The following is a 26,690-nucleotide window of genomic DNA, read 5'->3' on the forward strand; positions in this document are numbered from 1 at the left end:
GATGTCATAGACCCTCATAATTCCAGAATGTGTTCATTATGGCAGCCATCTTGGTCAGGAATGAATCCAAAAGTTATTATATGTGTAATTCTGTGGTGCCATTCAAGAATGTGTGTTTGCAAGGCTTCGGCTGAGTGTAGCCCCCACCGATAACACATGAATAAGACCCACAGACCACACCGACACCCAATGAGTAAAAAACAAATACATCTTTATTAGTTCCATGTAGTATGAGATGAGATATGCGCAGTGCAAACCTTTGGTTTTTCTCTCATTTTAAGTATGATCATAGTCAAAGATGACAGGCCAGACCAAAGGTCTGTGGCCTGGATGTCTATCTTATCATCCATTCAAAGTTTTCCCTCAGGAATGGAGAGCCCAGGATCTCTCTTTCTCTCCCAGGGTCTCTCTCTTTCTTGATGTATGTACATACAGAGCCTTCAGAAAATATTCCCATCCCTTGGACTTTTCCCACATTTTGTTGTGTTACAGCCTGAATTTAAAATGGATTCAATTAAGATTTTGTGTCACTGATCTACACACAATACCCCAAAATGTAAAAGTGGAATTTTGTTTGTAGAACAGTTTTTTTTTATTCATAAAAAATGAAAAGCTGAAATGTCTTGGGTCAATAAGTAAGTATTCAACCCCTTTGTTATGACAAGCATAAATACGTTCAGGAGTAAAAATGTGTTTTACAAATCACATAAATTGCATGGACTCATTCAGTATTCAATAATAGTGGTTAACATTCTTTGTGAATGACTACCCAACCTCTGTACCCCACACATACATATAATTGTAAGGTACCTCAATTGAGTAGTGAATTTCAAGCACAGATTCAACCACAAAAACCAGGGAGGTTTTCTAATGTCTCTCAAAGAAGGCCACCGATTGGTAGATGTGTAAAAGAATAATACAAAATAAAGCAGATGCTGAATATCCCTTTGAGCGTGGTGAAGTTATTCATTAGGTTTTGGATGATGCATCAATACACCCAGTCACTACAAAGATGCAGGTGTCCTTCCTAACTCAGTTGCTGGAGAGGAAGGAAACTGCTCAGGGATTTCACCATGAGGCCAATGGTGACTTTAAAACAGTTAGAGTTTAATTGTTGTGATATGAGAAAACTGAGGATGGATCAACAACTTTTTGTCCTGAATGTTTGGGGCAAATCCAAAGCAACACATCATATTTTCAAGCATGGTGGTGGCTGCATCATTTTATGGGTATGTTTGTCATCAGCAAGGACTCAGGAGTTTTTTAGGACAAAAATAAACAGAGTACAGCTAAGCACAGGCAAAATCCTAGAGGAAAACCTGGTACAGTCTACTTTCCAACAGACACTGGGAGACACATTCACCATTCAGCAGGACAATAACCTAAAACACAAGGCCAGATATACACTGGAGTTGCTTACCAAGATGACATTGAATATTCCTGAGGGGCCTAGTTACAGTTTTGACTTAAATCGGCTTGAAAATCTATGGCAAGACTTGAAAATGGCTTTCTAACAATGATCTACAACCAACTTGACAGAGCTTGAAGAATGTTACCAAGAATAATGGGCAAATAGTTTACAATCCAGGTGTGCAAAGCTCTTAGAGACTCACCTACAGACTCACAGCTGTAACCTCTTCCAAATGTGTTTCTAACATGTATTGTCTATGGGGCGGTGAATACTTACCTAATCAAGATATATTAGGATTTTATTTTTCATAACTTGGTAATAAATATAAAAAAAAATATTCCACATTACAGAGTATTTTGTGTTGATCGTTGACCAAAAATGACAATTAAATCCATTTTAATCCCACTTTGTAACACAACAAAGTGAGGAAAAAGTCAAGGGGTGTGAATACTTTCTGAAGGCACTACAACCTTCTTTCTCTTCTTTCTTTTTTGCCTTCCCTCTTCCTCTCCTTCCTTCCTCCTCCCTCTCTCTCCTCCTCCATCTCTCCTTCCCTTGGCCACTCTCAAATGTCTCCTTTGAACTTTGTCCAGATCGGTTGTGGGTGTCTGTGTGTGTGTGTGTGTGCGTGTGTGTGCATGAGCAAATAAGGGTCAGAGGTGGCATTAGCTTTCACCTCACCATCTCCAAAGAGAGCCGGCAAGGAGAGCTGCACTTTTCTGAGTCCGTGTGTCCAGGTGCCCTGGGGGATCAGATTCCCGCGATCAGATTTACAAAAACACCCACTAATACCACCAGGTTCTCTTATGAAGTCTGTCTTCGGCGTCGGATGTTTCACCGTGTACACTTCTTTAACATTAGAAAACTAGGTTAAGTTTGGTCTCTTTTCTCAACTTTTCCCTCCTCTGGGGTTTGTTGTTGTTGATGCTGCTTTTCCAGTCTTACATCCCACCCCCCTCTTCTCTTTCACATACAGTAAAAGTGCATTTCCTGCAATCAAATGACAGGAACAAAACAGTGTGAAGATGCGACCGCTTTTCTTACAGGCATAAATAGGAGATTGCTGATATTGTACATTGTCAATAGGAAGTCCTTTAGAGTTTCCTACCAAGTTCGAAAGGCGAAATGTAATTGGACTCTTGCCGTTGGAGAAGCACCCGTGTGCAACTAGATCTGAACAGATCGTCTTTCCCATGGATGATTGGGATAACCTGGAACAAGCCAATTGGAGAGATGTGTGTGTTCGCATGAATAGTGGAGCTGGAGTTGGCAGTCTTCCTCCTTCAGGGTAATTATGGGCTTCTTTCACATGCTCGGACAACATCTTCAAACGTGGACACGGGACAACCAAAAACATTCTGATGAAAAGTTGTGTTACATCGAATTAGCCAATGAAAATGTCCTCTACCTTAAATGATTCCATTGAACCAGAACTCTGGGTTCGCTGGCAGAATATTGAAATCGTAAAAGAAACCAATAAGAGGGAGGCACTGATCTGACCCATTCATGTACCAGACATGAAATAAATGATCATTTGAAGTACTACGACATCTTAATAAATGAGTATAGAAGACTTATGAACAAAGAGATATACTAGAGAGCTCATCTTTTACCTTTACCTGTTAAGTGTGCCCTCTATCCAACTAAATGCTCATGCACAATAACAGAGAGCAACAGTGTGAGGAAATCTGATGGGGCAACACTTCAAGCAGAGGTTTTGAAGACGAGAACCTTTGATATAGACTCCACTTGTGTCTTCTATCAAAGAGGACGCAAAGCTACAAGGCAAAGACTGTACAGACAGACAAGCAAAAACATTACCACTCAACCTGGATTATGACACAAACAAGTGCAGGAGGTCCATGCCGTAAAAAACAACAACAACACCTTGGCCTCGTCCATCTACGTCTCAGCTGAAATGCTGTAGGGGTTATAGGTCACAGTCACTTCATGTTGACGGCTGCAATGTCTTTTCCACCGCTGCAGGAGGCGATAGTGTGTTTTGGTTTCACCTACACTTGGAGCGGGTAGCCTCCAGGGCTTTCTGGTGTCTCCTCTTGTTGAAGCGCTTGACGTAGTTGTTGCTGCGCAGGAGGCCGTCGCCTGGCTTCAGTTTGCCCCCCAGTAGGGCCAGAAGGTCATTGGGAAGGTGGCGCCTCCGGTGGTAGATCTGGCCCATTACAATGTACCGGCTACCTATAGAATAGCATTGGGGTAAGAGAAGGTGTCAGTGAATTTATGAGCAGTATTTGGTCTCTCTGCTCAACTGGTAGACAGGAGTTCAGTACCATTGACTATACTAGCATACCATATAGCATGGAGAAATGTATTGGGAATCGATTAGAAGTAATATGCTAGTGTTGATATCGGAACGTAGCCATGGTAGAACCTTATATCCCTCAAATTCAAAACTTGACCGCAAAGCCAGTTCCACTGCTTTTTTTCATTGTTCTCCTCTAATCAGGGACCGATTTAGACCTGGGACACCAGGTGTGTGCAATTAAGGATCACATAGAACAGAAAACCAGCAGTACTTCAGACCTCCAGGACGGGATTTGAATACTCTTGCCCTATATGGTCTACTACTGCACCATATAGGGCAGGAGAGCTACCATCCTGTAGGTTCACTCCAACCCTGCTCCAGGAGAGCTACCATCCTGTAGGTTCACGCCAACCCTGCTCCTGGAGAGCAACCATCCTGTAGGTTCACTCCAACCCTGCTCCTGGAGAGCTACCATCCTGTAGGTTCACTCCAACCCTGCTCCTGGAGAGCTACCATCCTGTAGGTTCACTCCAACCCTGCTCCTGGAGAGCTACCATCCTGTAGGTTCACTCCATCCCTAATCTAGCGCACCTGATTCTAATAATTAGCTGGTTGATGAACTGAATCAGGTTAGTTATGTAACCTTTATTTAACTAGGCAAGTCAGTTAAGGACAAATTTATATTTACAATGACGGCCTACCAATGACAGCCTAATGTCATTCTGCCCCTGTTCAGGGGAAGAAGGACAGATTTTTACCTTGGAGATTCTGCAACCTTTGGTTACATCCTCTACGCTCTAACCACTATCCTACCTGCCGCCCCAATTACCACTGGGTTGGAGGGAAGCTCTCCAGGAACAGGGTTGGAGAGCCTTGATTTAGGGGATAGGGTGCTATTTGGGATGCGTTTATTGGTTCCTTAAGTTGACACTTACCTAGTTTGATGTCAGGACAAGGCTTGCTACATTTGTAGGTGTCCAGGACTAGGAGACGCACTTTGAGAAAGAAGCTGTCTGGAGTGACGTAGAGGCGGCTCATCTTGTAGAAGCCATCGCTGCTCACCATCAGTGTGATGAGTCTAATCCCCTTACGCACCATGTCTATGTCATGAACGATCCCATTGATGGCTGAAATGTCAAAGGTAAATGGTCAAATTAAAGTAAAGGTCATTGTTTTTAACTCTAAAGTGGATAGTAGCAGAGAGCACTCATAGGTACAGATCTAGGATCAGCGAAATTGACCCAAGATCAGCGTTTTGGGGCAACTTCACCCTGTACCATGGTGAGAAGACTCTACATGACCAAAGGGAATGTCTGTCAATCCAGTCTAAACTACAGCATGATTGGCAGGTTGCAAATAGACTACACCAGACATTGTGTCATGCCCTTATTTTGTCCCCTTTACCCTTCACTTCACTTCACTTTCAGTCTTTATGGAGAGATCACTGGAAGATGGTGGCCAGGCCATCCATCTCACTCTCATACAATAGTCTAACCATCGTTCACACACACTCACTCACCAAATTCACTGTAGCAGTAGTGGTCTCTCTCCTCCTTCTCCTTCCTGCACTCACTCATGCAGACGGCCTCGTGAGTGAAGTCAGACTCTGCGAGTCAGGGAGACAAAGAGAAAGGAAGAGAGAGACAGAGATGAGAAGGAGAGAGAGTGACCGACCGTGCCTTGCCTGCTTGTGTGGAGCCAGACTTCATTCCAGTGTCATTTGAAGGACCAGAGTTGTCATTACAGAACCCAGGCGTCGCATTCCGCAGGAGGGGGCTCCACGTTCCCCATCCTCCCCGCTCCGGTCTCACCCCTTAATTACTGCATCCTAACTGATCTCACTTAGGCATATTTAGCATTGCTATCATGACCTCTCACCCCCCAAGACTTCACACAAAGGGACATATTCAATCCAGATGTAGGCAGCAACTTGTGGCTGGAGAGGTAATTAGCTAACTATCCCGAAATCGCAGCAGTCTCACTGTCACGACTCCCTTTGTACTATACATAGTGTGGGGGTGCAGTGTCACTTTCCGTACCTCGTTTCAGGATGTCGAAGTGGTAGAGCAGGCTGGAGGAGCGACGGTTGAGGAGCACAGATGAGCGGCTGTTATTCCGGTTGGCGCCGCCAGACTGGTACAGACTGGACTTCCCACCAGGGCGATTCTCCTCCGGGTCCAGCTTTCTGGTTGGGGGGTCCCTGCGAGGGGAGGTGGCTGGGTGAATGTGGGGCTGGCCCCTGGGTCTGGAGTTGGGGTGACTGTCCGGGTCAATCTGCGGGGGGTTGTTGAAGTAAGTGTGGGGGTCTCGGTAAGGGTCCACGTTTACTTTTTGTGTGCGGTTGGTAGCAGCGGTAAGTGGCGTTTTGGGAAGTGCTAGACTGGCCTCGCCGCGGTTCTTCTCGCTGTTGTGCTCAATCAGGCGGTCATTTTTAGGGCCCTTCTTGCTCTTGTTGTGGGGGCCGGGGCGAGGGTCACTGTGCTTGGGCCAGACCCCAGAGGGAAGGGGGTGGAGGGCGTACTTGGGGTCTCCAGCTTTGCTGCTCTTTTCCAGGGGCTCGTTGATGGTGAGAGAGGGGTCTTTGGCCCCTAGCCTTGTGCTCTGGTTCTGGCCAGGGTCGGGTAAAACACTCTGGCCCTTCTCAGGGGGGGTGCTTATCACGGAGAACAGCTCTGGATAAAGCAGGCAAGGACAGTTACACCCAGCAGTATATTATAACTGTATCATATCAATGGCCCCTATATCATACCTCCACAATATAAGGTTCTGAGTACAGTTGACTGCTTCTTAATATAAGCAATAGCTTGAGACTATCAATATTTTTTTAACTGTCAGAGCTGGGTAAAAAAAGCATTCCAGTTCTCTGCCCCTTCCACTTAGAAGAAACTACAAAAGGGCATGAAATTACAAGAGCCTGTCTCCTTGAATGTGTTTAAAGCAAGGGTAAAAACTATGGTGAACAATGAAGTGGAGGCTGTCAATGTTCTGACCCCAGGATGCACTACACCTCCCCAAAGTATCTTGCCTGCTCAATCTTTAAATTGCTGTTTTTCAAACTGTATTGCTCTGTGTTTTATTATGCTGTAAATGTGTGGTGATATTTGGCCAGGTCTCTTGTAGAATAGATATTTCATCTCAATAAGACTAACCTGGTAACATAAAATAAAAATGTATTAAAGAGTGTGGGCACTGAACTAAAGCATGCAAAGTGCACTGCACATATTCTATTCAAGTGTGTTTTTTGTGTGTTTTTTTGTGTCACCATATAATCTAATCTATTGATATTACATTGTCATTTATAAAGCCATTTTCATCCAGATCTTAGAAGTATGTCTGTATAGTCTTACTGTCAGCACACAAGCCAAACACCCAAAAGTAAAGTAAAACATTCACAGGATCAAATCATTGTAGACTCAATGATCAAAATCGACATTATGGGGTGGCAGATTGACAGGCGGTAGCAGTTAAGAGCGTTGGTCCAGTAATTGAAAGATCACCGATTCGAATCCTCAAGCCTACTATGTGAAAAATCTGTTGATGTGCCCTCGAGTAAGGCACTTAACCCTAGCTGCTCCGGTAAATCACTCTGGATAAGAGCGTGTGCTAAATTACGTAAATGTCTAGTGGCAGTATGCTTTGTAATTCGAACTAGCTGTAACTGCCTGACACCGATAGTTGTCAGATTAGGAGAATGTCAATCTTTTTGTGAACTCCAGTTTTATGATATGCACATTTCAGATTATTATATTGTTGCAAAGTAGAATATACAAATATTTAATTAGATATGTCAGAGATTTAATTATAGGCTTATATTCGTGAAAGATAATTTAAAAAAATATCAATCATAAAATGTACTTTAATTCCAAACATAAATATACATAAAGTCCTGCTATCCAGGAACTCATATCAAGCTGTGTCAAAGGAAGGCGCGAAAAATTGCCAAAGACTCCAGCCACTCAAAGCCATAGACTGTTCATTATGCTACCGTCCGGCAAACGGTACCGGAGCATCAGCTCTCAGACCAACAGGCCCCGAGACAGCTTCTGCCCTACGCCATAAGACTGCTAAATAGCCACACTGTTAAAAGGTAAATTAAGGGTACCCAAACTACCTGCACTGACTGACCCTATGCACACTCGCTAGATGTTATATATACACACACACACACCATTAACACACTCACACACACACTACACTGTCACTCCCACACAAAACCCTAACATACACACATGACACACGCGCACACTCACAGACACTTTTACACTCATAATTTGCTGCTGCTATTGATTCCCTAATTTTACTCTTATTAATTATCTATCCCGATGCCTAGTCACTTCACCTTGACTTCATGTGCAGACTGTATCGACCTCAAATACCTCGTACCTCTCTCTGCACATTGATCTGGTAGGTTACTGGTACTCACTGTATATAGCTCCACTCTTGTGTATTTTATTTTATTCCTCGTGTTAGTTAATATTTTTGTATTATTATTTTTAAACTGCATCATTTGGGAAAGGTTCGTAAGCATGCATTTAGTCATGTCTATTAAATAAATAAAATGTCGATTTGATAAGCAAATATATCTATTTCTTTATTGCACCTCTGAGAAAATGCTTTATAAATCACCATGTCATCACATTTACAATAGATACAAAAAAGTTTCAAAGTATATTAGTTTTAAAACTTGCTATTTCCTAATGGATCTTCTGATCTACAATAATACTGTCAACATTCTTCACCATTCTTCTCCTTAATGTAATAAGACATAGTTGGAAAGCAGCAAGAATTGTTACCCGACTTACCATTGTCCTCCGCGTCAGAAAAACTAAACCCAAGTACCAGCAGGAGTAGAATAATCACTGTCATCCTGAAAAGTACTATTGGACCAACTTCGAAGTCTGCTGGAGTGTCTCTGAATTCCTGAGGTTTATATGCCTCGAGCCTGGAATGGAAGGCGTGTCACTCCGAGGCAGAGGTAAATAGAGTGACATCAGAGATACTTCATTCATGAAGCCATTAGAGGTCCTATTAAATTCCCAATTCTATGCATGAAACGCCCTTCGGTCTTTAGTAGGCTACTGTGTGTGGGGCATTTAAAAAAAAACGTGGCCCAGATTTTAGCCTTTAATTCCACTAATTACTGATGATAATGATTATTAGTGATTACGGATTGTGATAGGCTGTTGCATTTGACCAGTCATTTTTTTTTTAAGTAACACGGTGTTAAAATTCACAGTTAGCGATTGTTATGTAAATTACATCTGAAAAGTACCAGTGGCCTGGCTTTGGTCCTCAACACGATTATCCATTATATTGACCAGATACTCTAGTACCCGCTCTAACAGTGAAAATAAATGTCTTCAAAAATGGGAGGCAGTCAGGAGGCGGGAAGATCAGGTGGGACAGATTCGCGTGTGAACGTTTCCACTAGTTACTTCAGCCCCAAAGTCAAAATATGTCTATAGTAAATATTAATGAAAACAAAAATGAGCTTTTTGGTCTTAATTTAAGATTAGAGTTAGGCATAAGGTTAGCAGTGTGGTTATGGTTAGGTTTCAAATAAATGTTTAAAAGATACATTTTAATAATTGCCGTGTTATGACGTTGTGGCTGTAGTAACTAGTGACGACCAGGCACAACTCCGGTATAAAAACAAATATTTCTCAAAGTTGCCGGGATGTCACGTGTCCTACTTATATCAGTACACTCGTAACAACGCAATCATTACGAAACGTATATTCGATCAAATAATCCACACGTAGCAAATAAGGACATTACATTTTTTGTAACCGAATTGATCTCCATACAAAAACTCCTCGCTTGGTGAGTGAAAAAAAAAAAAAACGCCACCTGCTGGAGAAGACAGATTTTGGGCCCAATTATCCCTCTCGCTTCGCATCTTCCTCTCTGCCCGAAATGAGAGCAGGTCCGCAACAAGCTTTCCCTGCCCTTAACCTTGTTCTGAACACCTCCAAAACAAAGGTCATGTGGTTTGGTAAGAAGAATGCCCCTCTCCCCACAGGTGTGATTATTACCGCTGAGGGTTTAGAGCTTGAAGTAGTCACCTCATACAAGTACTTGGGAGTATGGCCAGATGGTGCACTGTCCTTCTCTCAGCACATAGCAAAGCTGCAGGCTAAAGTTACATCTAGACTTGGTTTCCTCTATCGTAATCGCTCCTCTTTCACCCCAGCTGCCAAACTAACTCTGATTTAGATGACCATCCTACCCATGCTAGATTACGAAGACGTAATTTATAGATCGGCAGGTAAGGGTGCTCTCGAGCGGCTAGATGTTCTTTACCATTCGGCCATCAGATTTGCCACCAATTCTCCTTATAGGACACATCACTGCACTCTATACTCATCTATAACCTGGTCATCTCTGTATACCCGTCGCAAGACCCACTGGTAATTTATAAAACCCTTCTAGGCCTCACTCCCCCCTAGCTGAGATATCTACTGCAGCCCTCATCCTCCACATACAACACTCGTTCTGTCAGTCAAATTCTGTTAAAGGTCGCCAAAGCACACACATCCCGGGTCGCTCCTCATTTCAGTTCGCTGCAGCTAGCGACTGGAACGAGCTGCAACAGACACTCAAACTGGACAACTTTATCGCAATCTCTTCATTCAAAGGCTCAATTATGGACACTCTTACTGACAGTTGTGCCTGCTTTGCGTGATGTATTGTTGTCTCTACCTTCTTGCCCTTTGTGCTGTTGTCTGTGCCCAATAATGTTTCTACCATGTTTTGTGCTGCTGTCATGTTGTGTTGCAACCATGCTGTGTTGTCATGTGTTGCTGCCTTGCTATGTTGTTGTCTTATAGGTCTCTCTTTATGTAGTGCTATGTTGTCTCTGTGTGTTTCTATGTGTTTTGTCCTATATTTATAATGTATTTATTTTGTATTTTTAATCCCAGGCCCCCGTCTCCGCAGGAGGCCTTTTGCCTTTTGGAAGGCCGTCATTGTAAATAAGAATTTGTTCTTAATTAACTGACTTGCCTGGTTAAATAAAGGTTAAATAAATGCAATTATGTTTGCCACTGTGAATGTGTAGCCTATACCGGTAAAAGTCATACGCGTAGAACCACTGCCCCCTTTTGGACACAATGTTACAAACCGTGAGGCGACGCTTGGATGCTCGTGGTATTGAACATTTCAAACATTTGTATTAAAGTCGTGATTAAACCTTATTGCTATGTATGTGATTGATTTGTATGGTACATTTTCGTGGATCAAGGCTCCATAGCTTAGTTGTGACGTTTGCAAATGCAATCACATTTATATGAGACAAATTGTTTTCGGAGTGCATTCATCCGGTTTTATAATCCATGTAGCTATTATCAATCATTTATTATTTTCTATGTCATTTCACGTAAAACGGAAACTAAATACGACCCAGATGGGACTCGAACCCACAATCCCCAGCTCCGGAGGCTGATGCCTTATCCATTAGGCCACTGGGTCATCACGTTCCGAGTTAGCACAGGCACAATTTATAACATTGAAAACATAGAATGTTTATATTTTATTTCATGATGAACATATTTGCTACCAGGTTTAACCAAACTACTGTGCTCTGCAAAATGTCGCAGGTAAATTTAGTCACACTTTGTGAAAAACTGTAGTATCGTCTCGCGATAACAGCGCATCACCACCAGTGACTCTGTCCGACTTTTTCAAAAAGGGGCCAATGAAAAGGTGCTTTGACTCGAATGGGCCAATCACAGATCGAGAAAGCCGGAAATTTAAAGTCGGTCTCACTTTGACGTCATTGCCAGTAAGAACAAGAACAAGGTGAGTGCGGTCCTTATGCTTTTGCTAGTTCTGGTTTATGTTAATGGTTAAAATATTATAGTTACTGGGTGCATTCGATATAAATGATATGCGTTGATATAGTGTTAAATTATGACTGGTTTTCTGGTTATGGCTAAATGGTACATTTAAGCGGTTTCAACCGGCCACATGGTGGTCCACGTCAGATTATAGTTCGCCGGGCAGCAGGAAAGCGGAACTGTCTTGCTAGCTAGGAGAACGTTGGTTATTTAATTTAAAACAGGCACAGAGCTAACATTTTAAATTTTCCCCCATTACCTTAGTGATCAACACTACAGTGAAGTCATCGCCTTGTTCAATAAGCAACGAAAACAATGTCGACAACTGCGAACGACGCCGATCGTATCACCCAATTCAAAAACAAGGGAAAAGATACCAACGTAAGTTGATATCGCCATTGATGCCTATATCTTGATTGATTAGTCAATCATTAACACCTAGTTTACAGATTTGCCATTTGTCTAGAACCATGCTTACTTGACTGTTATTCTGCAGGAATTGAGGCGCAGAAGAGTCGAGGTCAATGTCGAACTTCGAAAGGCAAAGAAAGATGACCAGCTTCTCAAAAGAAGGAACGTCAGTATCTGCCCAGATGAGCCTACATCTCCACTCCAAGAGAAGGACCAAAATGCACAGGTAATATTTTCTATCCATATTGTAACTACCCTTATTTGAAACTAAAACGGGCAATGGCAAGTTTAGGATTATGACTTTGTACAGGCCATCAACAAAGGGTGAGCAAGCCAAAGATGTCCCTCTTCCCAATAGATTGATTTGGTGCCTTTCTGTCCTGTACTCGATCAGAGGCCTGTTAGCTAGTGCCTATAGTCACTTTTTTCCATTGACACGCATGCAGACGCTCCACAGATGGCGTGCCAGGTCATGTAATTAATGTGTAATCCTGCCATGTTTCCATAGCCTGCACAGCACTGGACGGTTGAGGAGATTGTGGCTGGTGTAAATAGCCAAAGCCTAGATCATCAGGTGCAGGCTACCCAGGCAGCCAGGTAAGTCACTAAGCTTTCCATTGGAAAGCGGTGTTGGGTAATCACTGTTTCCGTTCTGACTGTAGGCCGTGTCCGCCCCTAACCATGACTTTCGACCCGGCCTTCTTCCACCACAGAAAGCTGCTGTCCAGAGAGAGGCACCCTCCCATTGATCGCATCATCGACGCCGGGCTCATCTCAAACTTTGTCCGCTTCCTGGGCCTGGCTGAGTGTCCTCCCATACAGTTTGAGGCAGCCTGGGCCCTGACCAACATCGCCTCTGGCAACTCGGACCAAACCACTGCAGTGGTGGACGGAGGAGCCATCTCCGCCTTCATCAGCCTGGTGATGTCCCCGCACCCCCACATCAGCGAGCAGGCCGTCTGGGCCCTGGGCAACATCGCTGGTATGAGAGGGCACACTTTCACCTGTATCGAAAGTGACTATGGCATGACTGTTGCCATTGTCATTGATAGTACAGGAACAGTGATCTGAAAGCTTTTCCCGTGTTTGTTGGAATAACTGTTCCTGTCAAACCCTGTGTCTTTCAAACATCTTTACGCCGGCGCAACTTTAGTGTGAAACTTCATGTTTGTTACACCAGAAATGCTGATAAAGATTGATATTGCTACCAGGCAGGTAACAATATCAATTTATATCAGTATTTCTCTTTTGAAAATACTACTACTTGAACATATGTTAGTTCAATATACCTTTTGCAATAAGCCTCCTTACTCTGGTTGTATGCCAGGTCAACGGTCTTCTGTGACTACATTTTTGACTTATCCTTAGGTGATGGCTCCACATACAGGGACTTGGTCATCAAACACGGCGCCATTGAGCCTCTCCTGACTCTGCTGGCTGCCCCTGACCTGTCTGTGTTTTCTGTAAGTTTACATATGATTAAAAGCTCTGGGTTGTTGTGGAATTTGTTAGCAAGTGCTGTGGAAAATTTCACTCATCAGCTATTTTTCCTGGTGGTTCTCGTAAAATAGGTGTGGTTGATTTATGATGTTGCGCTATAATAAAGTTGACTACTTTAGCTTTCTCATCTTCATCTTTGCTCATTACCTCAATTTGATGCCTCCATAAATCTAAACATCTCCCTGCTCCTTCCAGTCTGGTTACCTTAGGAACGTGACATGGACCCTGTCTAACCTCTGTCGGAACAAGAACCCTGCCCCGCCGTTGGCGGCCGTGCAGCTGTTGCTGCCCACGCTGGTGCGCCTGCTCCACCACGACGACAAGGAGGTGCTGGCCGACACCTGCTGGGCCGTGTCCTACCTGACGGACGGCCCTAACGAGCGCATCGAAGTGGTGGTGCAGGCCGGCCTGGTACCCCGCCTCGTCCAGCTGCTCGGCTCCGGGGAGCTCACCATCGTGGTACGTCCCTTTTCCACGGTTACTAGGCTTTACATTTTTGATTGCACCTGTACAGTGGTCTGCCTTGTGGTTCCTAGAGACGGCTGAACTGTGCTGATCTGTGGGGTTTGATTGACGGACAAATATTAACATCTGCGACTTATGCATGGGAGCTACCACTCCAAGTAACTTCCTTAGCCCGGTTGTTGAGACATTCCAAGTTAGTGAGGAAAGCCTGTTGTCACAGACATGAGTCAACTGTGTAGCTTGCATCCAAATCCTGACACCCCCCCCCCCCCCCCCCCCCCCTTACATTTATTTTTAATTTCCCCCTTTCCCAGACTCCCTCTCTGCGGTCGCTGGGCAACATCGTGACTGGCACAGATGAGCAGACGCAGTGTGTGCTGAACTCAGGCGCTCTGGCAATGTTCCCCGCGCTGCTCCGCCACCACAAGTCCAACATCCAAAAAGAGGCGGCCTGGACCCTGTCCAACGTCACGGCTGGCAAGGACACCCAGATCCAGGAAGTCCTCAACGCCGGCCTCGTTCCATTGCTGGTGGACATCCTCAAAAAGGTACGACAAGGGTTCTTCATTAGGGGGCAAACCATTCAGGGGCTAGTATGCATCGAGGGCTGATCGACTAGATTAATTTGTCCCTTTAGGACCTGCGCCTAGACGATTGCTACATGCAGCCCCAGATTTGACCCCCCCCCCCCCCGTTTGACTGTTTTCCTCAGTTTCATGCCTACTGATCGTATGCCTGGTTTCTGTTGTGCTGCTCCACAAACATCTGCACTCCTTGTCTGAGGGTGCCGGCAGCAGAAATGCAACCCGTGAATGAGTCTTTGCATGAAGTGAGCCCTGCCCATAGAGATTGATAGAAGCCTCTAGTGGCCAAAATGTTGTTAGCATGGGCAGTTCCATATGAATGTACTCAACTGTTGGGACTTCACTGGCTGATCTCTCCTGGTTAACCTGTTGGAGTCATGTCCAACTGGGACATCAGGAGTGATCAGCCAATCATGAAGGAAATTTACTTCTCCAAAATTGATATGGCCTCAATGGTGTTGATGGTGCTGTCATAGACACTACAATGGCACAAATACAAAGATGAGTCCCCTAGCTAGCTCTATGACCTTGCCTCATTTGTCTTTCTTCAACCAGGGAGACTACAAGACCCAGAAGGAGGCGGTGTGGGCGATCACCAACTACACCAGCGGGGGGACAGTGGATCAGGTGATCTATTTGGTACAGGCCAATGTGCTGGAGCCCCTGCTCAACCTGCTCTCTGCCAAGGACAGCAAGACCATCCTGGTCATTCTGGACGCCATAACCAACATCTTCCTGGTAAGTTCATTTCTGGTCTGTTAGAAGAACCAATGGGTAGAGCTTAAGTGATGACACAATCATTATGAAGGTCAAGATGTCCCCCTTAATGAGCACCCTATAACACTGACAGTTTGCCGAGTGGTTCCTAGAGACAGCTGGACCGTGCTGATCTGTGGGTTTTGATTGACCGGCAAATATTAATCTCTGCGATTTATGCATGGGAGCTACCACTCCAAGTAACTTCTATAGCCCGGTTGTTGAGACATTCATGTTTTAGCATTGATTTTCAAATTTGAATGTACATGTTATGTTTATTGATTTTCAAATTAGAAATGGGTACTGTGGATTTGCGTGTGTGTAAAAACCCATACTTAAACGTCTTAGGCAGGAGAGAAGATCGGCGAGGTGGAGAAACTGTGCGAGATGATCGAGGAGTGTGGTGGCCTGGACAAGATTGAGGCGCTGCAGTCTCACGAGAACGAGATGGTCTACAAGGCCTCTCTCAACCTCATCGAGAAGTACTTCTCTGGCGAGGTGAGACCTTCACCAAGCAATGACTAAGTCCAAATACACTTATGTCCTCTTTAGCTTGTCTCACGTCTTTCAGGTCCATTCATGGGTGACGCGGCTGATTGTTATCAAAAGGAGACATTGACCATGAGCTGGGTTTTAATTCCCCAAGCTTCAGGTGTTATTGGTAGAGAACAGCTCTTTTGAGTGAAACTCTGCCATGAAACTCCGCCAATTTTTAAACTATTCTGGTTGACGCCATCTGTCTTGCTTTCAGGATGAGGAGGACGAGTCTGTTGCTCCAGAAATCACAACTGACGGCTACGCCTTCCAAATTCCTGAGAACCAAAGCACTTTCAACTTTTAAATGTTCTTGTTTCCTGTATGTCTTTTTGTATGTGTACTGTAGTCCCTCACAATTTCACAAGTGTACATAAGTACAGACACTTCCTTGTTCTACAACCTGTAAATAAACTTTATTACAAAATGGTGTCAAATTGGGTGGTTTTTGGTAAGCATAAAGCTTGACGCTTCCAGTACAAAAGAGGAATTAATTTTAAAATGGAGGTTCTGGTGGTCTACACCACACTGAATTCACTACATAACATGCACATTGTATACTTAAGTGCCCAGCATTTTAAACATGGATACAATTTTAATTGGGTATTCCCAGGCTGCTTCCATCAGAGCTCAATGGTGTAACTAGCACAAGCAGCTGGGGGGGGGTGAGAACACCAGGCAGAGCCATGATTGGCTGATGCGGAATGAGAAGTTAAGTCGTGGCATTAACCTACAGTCGTGGTGTCCATTCAGAGTACATGCTAATATTATTGACACCCTTGGGAGGACCTACAGTCTGTTTCTCCCATTGGTGAAGGGGTGTACATCCTCTATAAAATGGGATGTCATTGTTTTTAAATTGCAATCGGAACAAGTGTTACATGCTCACAATTAAAATGCAGTGACTGCTCTGATTTTAAAATGACAGCCCCTGACTGCGGTGCGCTCCTATCCTCCCATCTATTTAGTGTCTGATCCCAGATGACCTGTGTAAGATGACAATCAATCTTTGACTATGTCACTTTACCTATCACTCGTCAACCATTGCCACGCAACCAACTCAGCATGCAAAATGGGCCAGGGGTCTGTGTATTCCACTAATGTTTCTAGACAGGATATGAACGGGAATCTTACAGAATTGATGGGGTCAACTGGGAGGTGGCCTTACACCCAAAGCCAAGCCAACCCTCTGTGCTGGTCTTGGGGCTCCGCTGTTGGTCTGCCCTGGACCACAGGACTTTGAGCTGGTCTGTTGGAGACGGCAAGACGTTCCGTCCCGGGGCTGCTCTTCTGTTCCTGGCCCAGTATGTTCATGTCTGCTGCATGGATCTGTGACCGGTAGGAAAGGACAACCTCTATTTAGTGCAGAACACCAGCGTAAGTAAAGCCTCATTCTCACTCGTTTGTTACTCTCACCCTTCACACCGGCCAGGCCTCTAGACTCACTGCTGTTACTCTTTACTTCCCTATTCCATGTGCGTAGAAGGTTGTTGGGTCAGGTGGAGGACCACAGCGATATCTGGCCTTATGAAGGGTGGAGGTGATGATGGAGGATAGGTCTGTAATAAACCAAACAGCCAAAATGACATTTATCAATGATATAACACTGTTTCAAGAGTATATTGAGGATATACTTGTGTGAAGGTACAGTATGCACTTCAAGAATGAGCTTAAAGGTCAATTGCAGTAAACTTGATTTCCTGTGTTTTATATAAACTTAGCAAAAAAAGAAACGTCCTCTCACTGTCAACTTTATTTTCAGCAAACTTAACATGTGTAAATATTTGTATGAACATAAGATTCAACAACTGAGACATAAACTGAACAAGTTCCACAGACACGTGACTAACATAAATGCAATAATGTGTCCCTGAACAAAGGGGGGGTGTCAAAATAATCAAAAGTAACAGTCAGTATCTGGTGTGGCCACCAGCTGCATTAAGTGCTGCAGTTCATCTCCTCATGGACTGCAACAGATTTGCCAGTTCTTGCTGTGAGATGTTACCCCACTCTTCCACCAAGGCACCTGCAAGTTCCCAGACATTTCTGGGGGGAATGGCCCTAGCCCTCACCCTCCGATCTAACAGGTCCCAGACGTGCTCAATGGGATTGAGATCCGGGCTGTTCGCTGGCCATGGCAGAACACTTGCATTCCTGTCTTGCAGGAAATCATGCACAGAACGAGCAGTATGGCTGGTGGCATTGTCATGCTGGAGGGTCATGTCAGGATGAGCCAGCAGAAAGGGTACCACATGAAGGAGGAGGATGTCTTCCATGTAACGCACAGCGTTGAGATTGCCTGTAACGACAACAAGCTCAGTCCGATGATGCTGTAACACACCGCCCCAGACCATGACGGACCCTCCACCTCCAAATCGATCCTGCTCCAGAGTACAGGCCTCGGTGTAAAGCTCATTCCTTTGACAATAAACGCTGGTGAGGACCTTCCTTACAACAGGCCTAAAAGACCTCAGTCCAGCCTCTCTCAGCCTATTGTGGACAGTCTGAGCACTGATGGAGGGTTTGTGCATTCCTGGTGTAACTCGGGCAGTTGTTGTTGCCATCCTGTACCTGTCCCGCAGGTGTGATGTTCGGATGTACCGATCCTGTGCAGGTGTTGTTACACGTGGTTTGCCACTGCGAGGATAATCGACCTGGCCCGGGTATCCTGGAAGGATATTGACCTCATCCCGTCAGTAGAGGATGCCTGGTTGCTCTTTGAAAGTGCTTTCCTTACCATCTTAAATAAGCATGCCCCATTCAAAAAATGTAGACCTAAGAACAGATACAGCCCTTGGTTCACCCCAGACTTGACTGCCCTTGACCAGCACAAAAACATCCTGTGGCGTTCTGCATTAGCATTGAATAGCCCCCGCAATATGCAACTTTTCAGGGAAGTCAGGAACCAATATACTCAGTCAGTTAGAAAAGCTAAGGCTAGCTTTTTCAAACAGAAATGTGCATCCTATAGCACTAATTCCAAAAGGTTTTGCGACACTGTAAAGTCAATGGAGAATAAGAGCACCTCCTCCCAGCTGCCCACTGCACTGATGCTAGGAAACACTGTCATGACTGACAAATCTACGATAATTGAGAATTTCAATAAACATTATTCTAAGGCTGGCCATGCTTTATACCTGGCTACCCCTACCCCGACCAACAGCTCTGTACCCTCTGCAGCAACTTGCACCCCCTCCCCTTTTCTCCTTCACCCAAATCCAGACATCTGATATTCTGAAAGAGCTGCAAAATCTGGATCCCTACAAATCAGCTGGGCTAGACAATCTGGACCCACTCTTTCTAAAAATGATCTGCTGAAATTGTTGCAACCCCTATAACTAGCCTGTTTAACCTCTCGTTCGTATCGTCTGAGATCCCCAAAGATTGGAAAGCTGCCGTGGTCATCCCCCTCTTCAAAGATGGAGACACTCTAGACCCTAACTGTTATAGACCTTTATCCATCCTGCCCTGCCTTTCTAAAATCTTTGAAAGCCAAGTTAACAAACAGATCACCGACCATTTCTTATCCCACCGTACCTTCTCCACTATGCAATCTGGTTTCTGAGCTGGTCATGGGTGCACCTCAGCCACGCTCAAGGTCCTAAACAATATCATAACCGCCATCGATAAAAGACAGTACTGTGCAGCTGTCTTCATCGACCTGGCCAAGGCTTTTGACTCTGTCAATCACCGTATTCTTATCGGCAGAGTCGATAGCCTTGGCTTCTCAAATGACTGCCTCGCCTGGTTCACCAACTACTTCTCAGATAGAGTTCAGTGTGTCAAATCGGAGGGCCTGTTGTCCGGACTTCTGGCAGTCTCTATGGGGGTGCCACAGGGCTCAAATCTCAGGCCGACTCTTTTCTCTGTATATATCAATGATGTCGCTCTTGCTGCTGGTGATTCTCTGATCCACCTCTACACAGACAACAATATTCTGTACACATCTGGCCCTTCTTCGGCACTGTGATAACAAACCTCCAAACGAGCTTCAATGTCATACAACACTCCTTCTGTGGCCTCCAACTGCTTTTACATGCTAGTAAAACTAAGTGCATGCTCTTCAACCGATTGCTGCACCCACCCGCCCGCCTTGCATCGCTACTCTGGACGGGTCTGACTTACAATATGTGGACAACTACAAATACCTAGGTGTCTGTTTAGACTGTAAACTCTTCTTCCAGACTCACATTAAGCATCTCCAATCCAAAATTAAATCTAGAATTGGCTTCCTATTTCGCAACAAAGCCTCCTTCACTCATGCTGCCAAACATACCCTCGTAAAACTGACTATCCTACCGATCCGTGACTTCGGCGATATCATTTTACAAAATAGCCTCCAACACTCTACTCAGCAAATTGGATGTAGACAATCACAGTGCCATCCGTTTTGTCACCAAAGCCCCATATACTACCCACCACTGCGACCTATATGCTCTCGTTGGCTGGCTTTGTTGCCAATCCCTCTGGCTCCAGGTCATCTATAAGTCTTTGCTAGGGAAAGCCTCACCTTAGCTCAGCTCACTGGTCGCACACGCTCCAGCAGGTATATTTCACTGGTCATCCCCAAAGCCAACACTTCCTTTGACTGCCTTTTCTTCCAGTTCTCTGCTGCCAATGACTAGAACGAATTGCAAAAATCACTGAAGCTGGAGTCTTATTTCTCCATCTCTAACTTTAAGCATCAGCTATTAGAGCAGCTTACCGATCACTGTACCTGTACACAGCCAATCTGTAACTAGCACACCCAACTACCTCACCCCCATATTGTTATTTATTTTATTGCTCTTTTGCACCCCAGTATCTCTACTTGCACATCATCATCTGCACATCTATCACTCCAGTGTTAATGCTACATTTTAATTATGTCACTTCTATTGCCTATTTATTGTCTTTCCTCCCTACTCATCTACACACGCTGTACATAGATTTTTCTTTTGTGTTATTGACTGTACGGTTGTTTGTGTGTAACTCTGTGTTGTTGTTTGTCACACTGCTTTGCTTTTTCTTGGCCAGGTCGCAGTTGTAAATGAGAGCTTGTTCTCATCTGGCCTACCTGGTTAAATAAAGGTGAAATAAAAAAATATCGTAGAGGATTTTAATAAAGTTCAGCTTTCTCCAACTTTATTCCCGCCCTGTTCAGCTCCCTCGTCCAAGCTCATAATGCTCAATGGTCCCACTGCCCACTCTGCTTCTCTCGCTTTCCTTGAGGAGAGTGCATAGTTATGAATTTGAAAAAGTTATTAAGAAATCAATTAGGCACTTTTGGGCAGTCTTGATGCAACATTTTGAACAGAAATGCAACGGTTCATTGAATCAGTCTCAAACTTTGCACCTACACTGCTGCCATCTAGTGGCCAAAATCTAAATTGTGCCTAACCTGGAATATTACATTTTGGCCTTTCTCTTGCATTTCAAGATGATGGGGGGAAAAACGCATGTATTATCTTTTGCCAGATCTAATGTGTTATATTCTCCTACATTACTTTCATATTTTCACAAACTTCAAAGTGTTTCCTTTCAAATGGTATCAAGAATATGCATATCCTTGCTTCAAGTCCTGAGCTACAGACAGTTAGATTTGGGTATGTCATTTTAGGCGAAAATTGAATAAAAAGGGTCCGATCTTTAATTAAAGCTATAGAGTGTTCAAAACAAACAGAAATGTAAATTGTGGACTTGCAACACATTTACCTGGTTCACAGCAAACCGGGAACATTCCCAGGACATTAAATAACATTCCCATTAAGTTTTAGTTAGGGTTTTATCTAACATTAGGATGATAACATCCCATAAACATGTTTTTGATAAACAATTACAGTTTAATATTTTCAGAATTTTTTAAAAATGAAATATCCTTAGAATTTTCTAACATTCCCTCAAATGTTGTACACAACATCTGTAAAAAAACACCACAGAACATTCCCCTAATGTTCTTATTGGGTTTCCAGGTAATGTAATAAGAAACTGTTTCTGGGAACGTTCTTTCACCACCAGGCAACTGTTTTATATAAACACTGTATTATCATCGGCACAACTGGACCGTTTTGTGTTATTATAACTTTTAGGGCAACCTAATGAATGTTCTGGGAACGTTCACAGAACAAATTTTGGTTGCTGGTTAACTGTCATTTTTGCCATGTCAGTGCAGTTGCTCCCATTCTCCAGCACCCCAGCCCAAGCACTCAGTGGCTTCCTTCAAGATGTTTCTTAGGCTGTACGGTAGTCAGTGGGATTTATAAGTAATCAGAAGCAGAATGGCCACAGTGAAATTCTGGCAAATGAGAGATGGGCTGGTCCATCTTTAGCACAGTGGGCCTGCAGAATTAACATTATTTGGCTAATATTGGGCTGATTTCTGCTCCCAGTCAGTTTGATGAATAATCAAGTTATGCAATGTGTACAGATTACTTTGTTAATCATGTTTTCAAAATGACAAAATTGTGATTAGAGGAACCACAAGATATTATTTGAATCAGTGCACAGGCTATATTTTTGGGATATACCAAGTTTGCTTAGGTATGTTTGCCATTTTTGTTATTGTTGTTACCCCCATTTATTTATTTTTTTCAAAGCTCCAAACATCCACTGACCCAAGGCCCATGACATGTTCTGTTAATACCCACTGGGCACACACTAGCTGAATCAACGTTGTTTCCACATCATTTCAACAACATTACATTGAACCAACGTGGGATAGACGTTGAATCTGCGATTTAAAGTACTACTTAAGTCATTTCTTAGGGTATCTGTACTTTACTTTACAATTATATTTTTGACTACTTTTACTTCACTAAAGAAACTAATGCGCTCTTTACTCCATACATTGTCCCCTTAAACCCAAAAGTACATTTTGAATGCTTAGCAGGACAGGAAAATTGTCAAATTCACACACTTATCAAGAGAACATCCCTGGTCATCTCTACTGCCTATGATCTGCCAGACTCACTAAACACACATGCTTTATTTGTAAATTATGTCTAAATGTTGGAGTGTGCCGCTGGCTATCTGTTAAAAAAAATAAAAAATAAAAATGAAAATGGTGCCTTCTGTTGTGCTTAAAATAAGGAATTTGAAATTATTTTTACTTTTACTTTTGATAGTTAAGTAAATTTTAGCAATTACATTTACTTTGGATACTTAAGTATATTTAAAACCAAATACTTTTTTTTAACTTTTTTTTTTTCTCACATTGACTTGAGTCATTTTCTATTAGGGTATCTTTACTTTTACTCAAGTATGACTATTGGGTACTTATTCCACCACGTCGTTGAATTGATGTCTGTACCCAGTTGGTAGCTTCTATTCTACATATCTCATTTCATACCATGATCATCCCTCCATATAATGACAACTTAATAATACATGTTGGGTTTCAGTTCTTTGAGATTAAAATGGAATGCTTCATTTAATAGAATTGTATTTATTTAATACACACAAGCAATGTACAGACATTCAGATATTGGCATATAGGAAATAATACACTGGAAACCAAAAGTCTTTATGATCATTTTATGTATTTTGGTTTTTCAAAGAAGGAAATGTTACCAAGCAACAAAGGAGACATTTTCAACAAAATGGCATCTGTTCAATTGAACTTCCTTACTGGTGGTAGTTGGCCAGTTGGAGGAGAGGACGAGAATGGGATATTGTTGCCTAATGTCTATAGGAGGCACTTGTTGTCCCAAGGAAAACGGGCTCAAATCCTTCCTAGCACGCCATCTAGAAGTGATGGAAAGTAGCATATCTGCTAAGTGGCGCTTTTAGCAGATAAGAATTCAGAGAAGGAAGGAAAATGCCATGTTGTTGTTTGCAAAGTACTCATAGTACTGTTAAATGATTGGTCACACTCAAAGTACTCATAGTACTGTTAAGTGGTTGGTCACACTCAAAGTACTCAGAGGCTTGCAGCTTGGCACATTTCCATGGGAACCTCAGAGCCTTCCTGGAATACACAAATGAAAATGGTGATGATTATTTTCTTATTGTATATTCCTGCTTCAAAGTTGTACAACGGTTTAAAAGACGATTACCGTACAAAAGTAACCATTTATGTTGTTGCATTTTGAATGTCAAATTTCTATTGAATAAGATTGCAGTAATTAAGGCCCAAACCACACCTCTTTTGTGCTGTCAGGGGGCTGCTTCACTCTAATTCATGTTTTATGGATCAAGATCAGTGTGGCATCAATGTCATTGTCCTAACTATTCACTAGTATTGGCAGTCGTTAACTTACATCCAGGCATGAGACTTCACAAAGCAGGCAATGTCATCACGGATGTCATCATCAACGAAGGCTGGAAGGGCAGAAACACAGTCATACAGTCAGTACAGTTCCCGTCAATTACCTAAGGTCTTTGTGTGCACGTTTCAGGTATCTTAGCCCTGCACCTTAAAATGGTTCGCTAATGTAGGACTAAACAGAGTGAGTGTGATTACAGGGAAGTGAGGTTGATTACGAAACCCACTAGTTCTATTCTCTTGTCTTGTCTTTGTTCATGACACAAGAACAATCCATCTGTTTGTTCGTTCGTTCATTCATTCATTCATTCATTCGCGCAGGACAAGGTTGGTCCCAAGGCTGGTGTTTTAAGTCAGACTTTAGGTCCAAACTGCAGATAACTGGACCAAACAGGACCAACCAAGTCACAGTGAGAGCACGAAGGGAATTGAGAGAGATTATGTATTTGGACATTTTTAAACAGCAGTACCTGGAGGTGTGTTGTTGAACACCAAAGAAAGGGTTTGACATGATCAAAAGCCTGACGTTTATTATTTCATTCATTTTTTCATACATACATGTACTGTACATACATACATGCAGGCATTTGATGACATTCTGCTAAACAGGTTGTGGACAGAAAGATGTTTGTACTCACAGCTGCACTCTGTCTTACAGAGATTGAGAGAGCGAGTGGTGTTGGAGGAGACGCAGGTGAGGCGATTGCTCAGCTGGAAGAGACCAAAAAAGCTGAAGGACAGGGTCTTGATCGGCTTGAATGGCCTGAATGGCTTGCGCATCGGCTTACGTGGTGGCGGTGGCTTGCGGCTGTGTCCGTGACCTCTGAACTGCTTTGGGATGTGTCTCTTCCTCCTGTTCCCCTTTCTTTCATTCAGTTCCTCTTCTTCTTGCTCGTCCAGCTCCGCCTCTAACTTTTCCAGGTCCTCCTCGTCCAGCTCATCCTCGTCAACCTCATCTTCATCACCCTCGTCCTCATAGCCGCCAAACTCTTCCTCCTCAGCCGCTTTGCTTTCTTGCGCCTCAACTTTGTCATGTTCTTCCTCATCACCAGTGGACTCCTCGGCCTCACGCTTGTTCCTTCCTCTCGCAGGACTCCCTGGTCTCGGTCCCAGTCTCGGTCTCGGTCTCTTCCCCTCAGGCCTCTCTGATCTTGGGCTCACTCCCTCTGTTTCCCCAATAGGTTTTGGTTGCATTCCCCCGCGCTTTCCTATAGGTCTTGGGCTCATTCCCCCAGGCTTCCCATTAGGTCTAGGCTTGTCCTCTTCTCCCTCAGAACTGACTCCATCTTCCTTCGACTCAACATCTCTACCTGGACGTTTGCACCCGAACAGTCTCACAGGTCTCCTGCTGATGGGGCGCCTTTTGGGTTTATGCAGGATAGGTTTGCGCAGGACAAGGTTGGTCACAAGGCTGGTGTTTAAGCTAGACTTTAGGTCCAAACTGCAGATAACTGAACCAACCAAGTCACAGTGAGAGCAGGAAGGGAATAGAGAGAGATTATATATTTGGAAGTTTTAAAACAGCAGTACCTGGAGGTAGGGTAGCCTAGTGGTAAGAGCATTGGACTAGTAACCTTCCGGTTGCAAGTTCAAATCCCCGAGCTAACAAGGTGCAAATCTGTTGTTCTGCCCCTGAACAGGCAGTTAACCCACTGTTCCTAAGCTGTCATTGAAAATAAGAATTTGTTCTTAACTGACTTGCCTAGTTAAATAAAGGTAAAAAAAATAATGGGTTTGATGTGATCAAAAGCCTGACATGATCCTCAGGGTGCCATCATTAAAGGGGAAGTTCAGTATTTTACAACTTGATGTTGGATGGTTCCTCACCCTGAAAGTAGTCTATAAAATAAACTGTAATCCATGTTCTTTTCTCTCTTTAAACAGCCACTAAAAACTTCAGCTAACCTTAGCTAGCTAGGGGCAACCGTGCAATGTTTTTTTTCATGGCCAAATCACCTTTAATCAAATATTGAGTTTATTTCACTTGATTTGGCCATTCAATTTTGTAAATTGCCCTTATCATCCCAATTGATTTAGGCTGAAGTTCACTGAAGTTTGTAGTGGCTCTTTAAAGAAAAGGTCTCCAGGCCCACAGACTTCTAGGTTGACGACCGCTTTAACATTAAGTTGTTAAATATTGAACTTCCCCTTTAACTAAATTTGAGACGTTGTGCAGTAACATTGACGTTTTTTGCTATCTCACACCACCTTCAAGTAATCTCTCGAAACTCGCAGAAATGCAATAGGCCTACATAGAATTCACAACCCACTTTTGGCCAAGACGTCGTCCAGTTCGACACCCTTTGCTGCATTTTTCTCATTCATATTGAATTGGTCAGCAGCCTCTGCCAGTTTGTTCTTCAGCTCACATTTGGAGAACAGCAGCCCCTCAGACAGGCTGGGAACCAGGGTTGCTACAGCCAACACCACCAGCAGCTCCAGCTTCATGTTGTCTCTGGGTGATCTGTTTAGAATGGTATGGAAAGATATAGGATAACAAAATACATGATTGTCCTACAAAGAGAAGCTGTAAGGCTGTTCTACACAAAGGGCACAATTGAAGAGTTTCATTCCAAAACGCTATACTATCAGGAATCAAGGTAAGATCCAGATGCAGACCTCGTCGAAGTAACAATGTTTATTACAGCAACGGGGCAAAGGAACAGGACGGCAGGTAGGGTCAGGT

General features: G+C 43.6%; 3 protein-coding genes and 4 non-coding genes across 7 annotated transcripts; 4 read left to right on the plus strand and 3 right to left on the minus strand.

Moving 5' to 3' along the window:
* Window positions 1–190: 190 nt before the first annotated feature.
* LOC139369637 (UPF0450 protein C17orf58 homolog) lies at window positions 191–8,576 on the minus strand. Its single transcript, XM_071108901.1, has 5 exons — window positions 8,477–8,576; window positions 5,714–6,346; window positions 5,194–5,280; window positions 4,610–4,801; window positions 191–3,607 (listed from the first exon to the last, which is right to left on the minus strand). The coding sequence occupies exons 1-5, from the start codon at window positions 8,538–8,540 to the stop codon at window positions 3,420–3,422; spliced, it is 1,164 nt and encodes a 387-aa protein (XP_070965002.1). The 5' UTR covers window positions 8,541–8,576; the 3' UTR covers window positions 191–3,419.
* A 2,495-nt stretch (window positions 8,577–11,071) lies between these two features.
* On the minus strand, window positions 11,072–11,144 carry trnar-ccg (transfer RNA arginine (anticodon CCG)). Its single transcript has one exon. It is a non-coding gene; the product is annotated as a tRNA-Arg (tRNA).
* Window positions 11,145–11,450: 306 nt separating this feature from the next.
* LOC139370498 (importin subunit alpha-1-like) lies at window positions 11,451–16,189 on the plus strand. The gene is made up of 11 exons (XM_071110017.1): window positions 11,451–11,474; window positions 11,777–11,893; window positions 12,009–12,149; window positions 12,432–12,520; window positions 12,637–12,905; window positions 13,292–13,386; window positions 13,619–13,882; window positions 14,203–14,436; window positions 15,028–15,210; window positions 15,577–15,726; window positions 15,980–16,189. Exons 2-11 carry the CDS (start codon window positions 11,828–11,830, stop codon window positions 16,067–16,069), a joined length of 1,581 nt encoding a protein of 526 aa, XP_070966118.1. The 5' UTR covers window positions 11,451–11,474; window positions 11,777–11,827; the 3' UTR covers window positions 16,070–16,189.
* LOC139371716 (small nucleolar RNA SNORA71) lies at window positions 12,926–13,053 on the plus strand. Its single transcript, XR_011627396.1, has one exon. It is a non-coding gene; the product is annotated as a small nucleolar RNA SNORA71 (small nucleolar RNA).
* On the plus strand, window positions 13,944–14,078 carry LOC139371752 (small nucleolar RNA SNORA84). The gene has a single exon (XR_011627429.1). It is a non-coding gene; the product is annotated as a small nucleolar RNA SNORA84 (small nucleolar RNA).
* Window positions 15,326–15,460, plus strand: LOC139371751 (small nucleolar RNA SNORA84). Its single transcript, XR_011627428.1, has one exon. It is a non-coding gene; the product is annotated as a small nucleolar RNA SNORA84 (small nucleolar RNA).
* A 7,323-nt stretch (window positions 16,190–23,512) lies between the features above and the next one.
* Window positions 23,513–26,452, minus strand: LOC139370499 (uncharacterized). Its single transcript, XM_071110018.1, has 5 exons — window positions 26,275–26,452; window positions 24,643–25,455; window positions 24,000–24,060; window positions 23,637–23,707; window positions 23,513–23,598 (listed from the first exon to the last, which is right to left on the minus strand). Exons 1-5 carry the CDS (start codon window positions 26,450–26,452, stop codon window positions 23,513–23,515), a joined length of 1,209 nt encoding a protein of 402 aa, XP_070966119.1.
* Between the last annotated feature and the right edge of the window lie 238 nt (window positions 26,453–26,690).

Source organism: Oncorhynchus clarkii, chromosome 17 (genome assembly GCF_045791955.1).
Source record: "Oncorhynchus clarkii lewisi isolate Uvic-CL-2024 chromosome 17, UVic_Ocla_1.0, whole genome shotgun sequence".
NCBI classification, from domain to species: domain Eukaryota; kingdom Metazoa; phylum Chordata; class Actinopteri; order Salmoniformes; family Salmonidae; genus Oncorhynchus; species Oncorhynchus clarkii.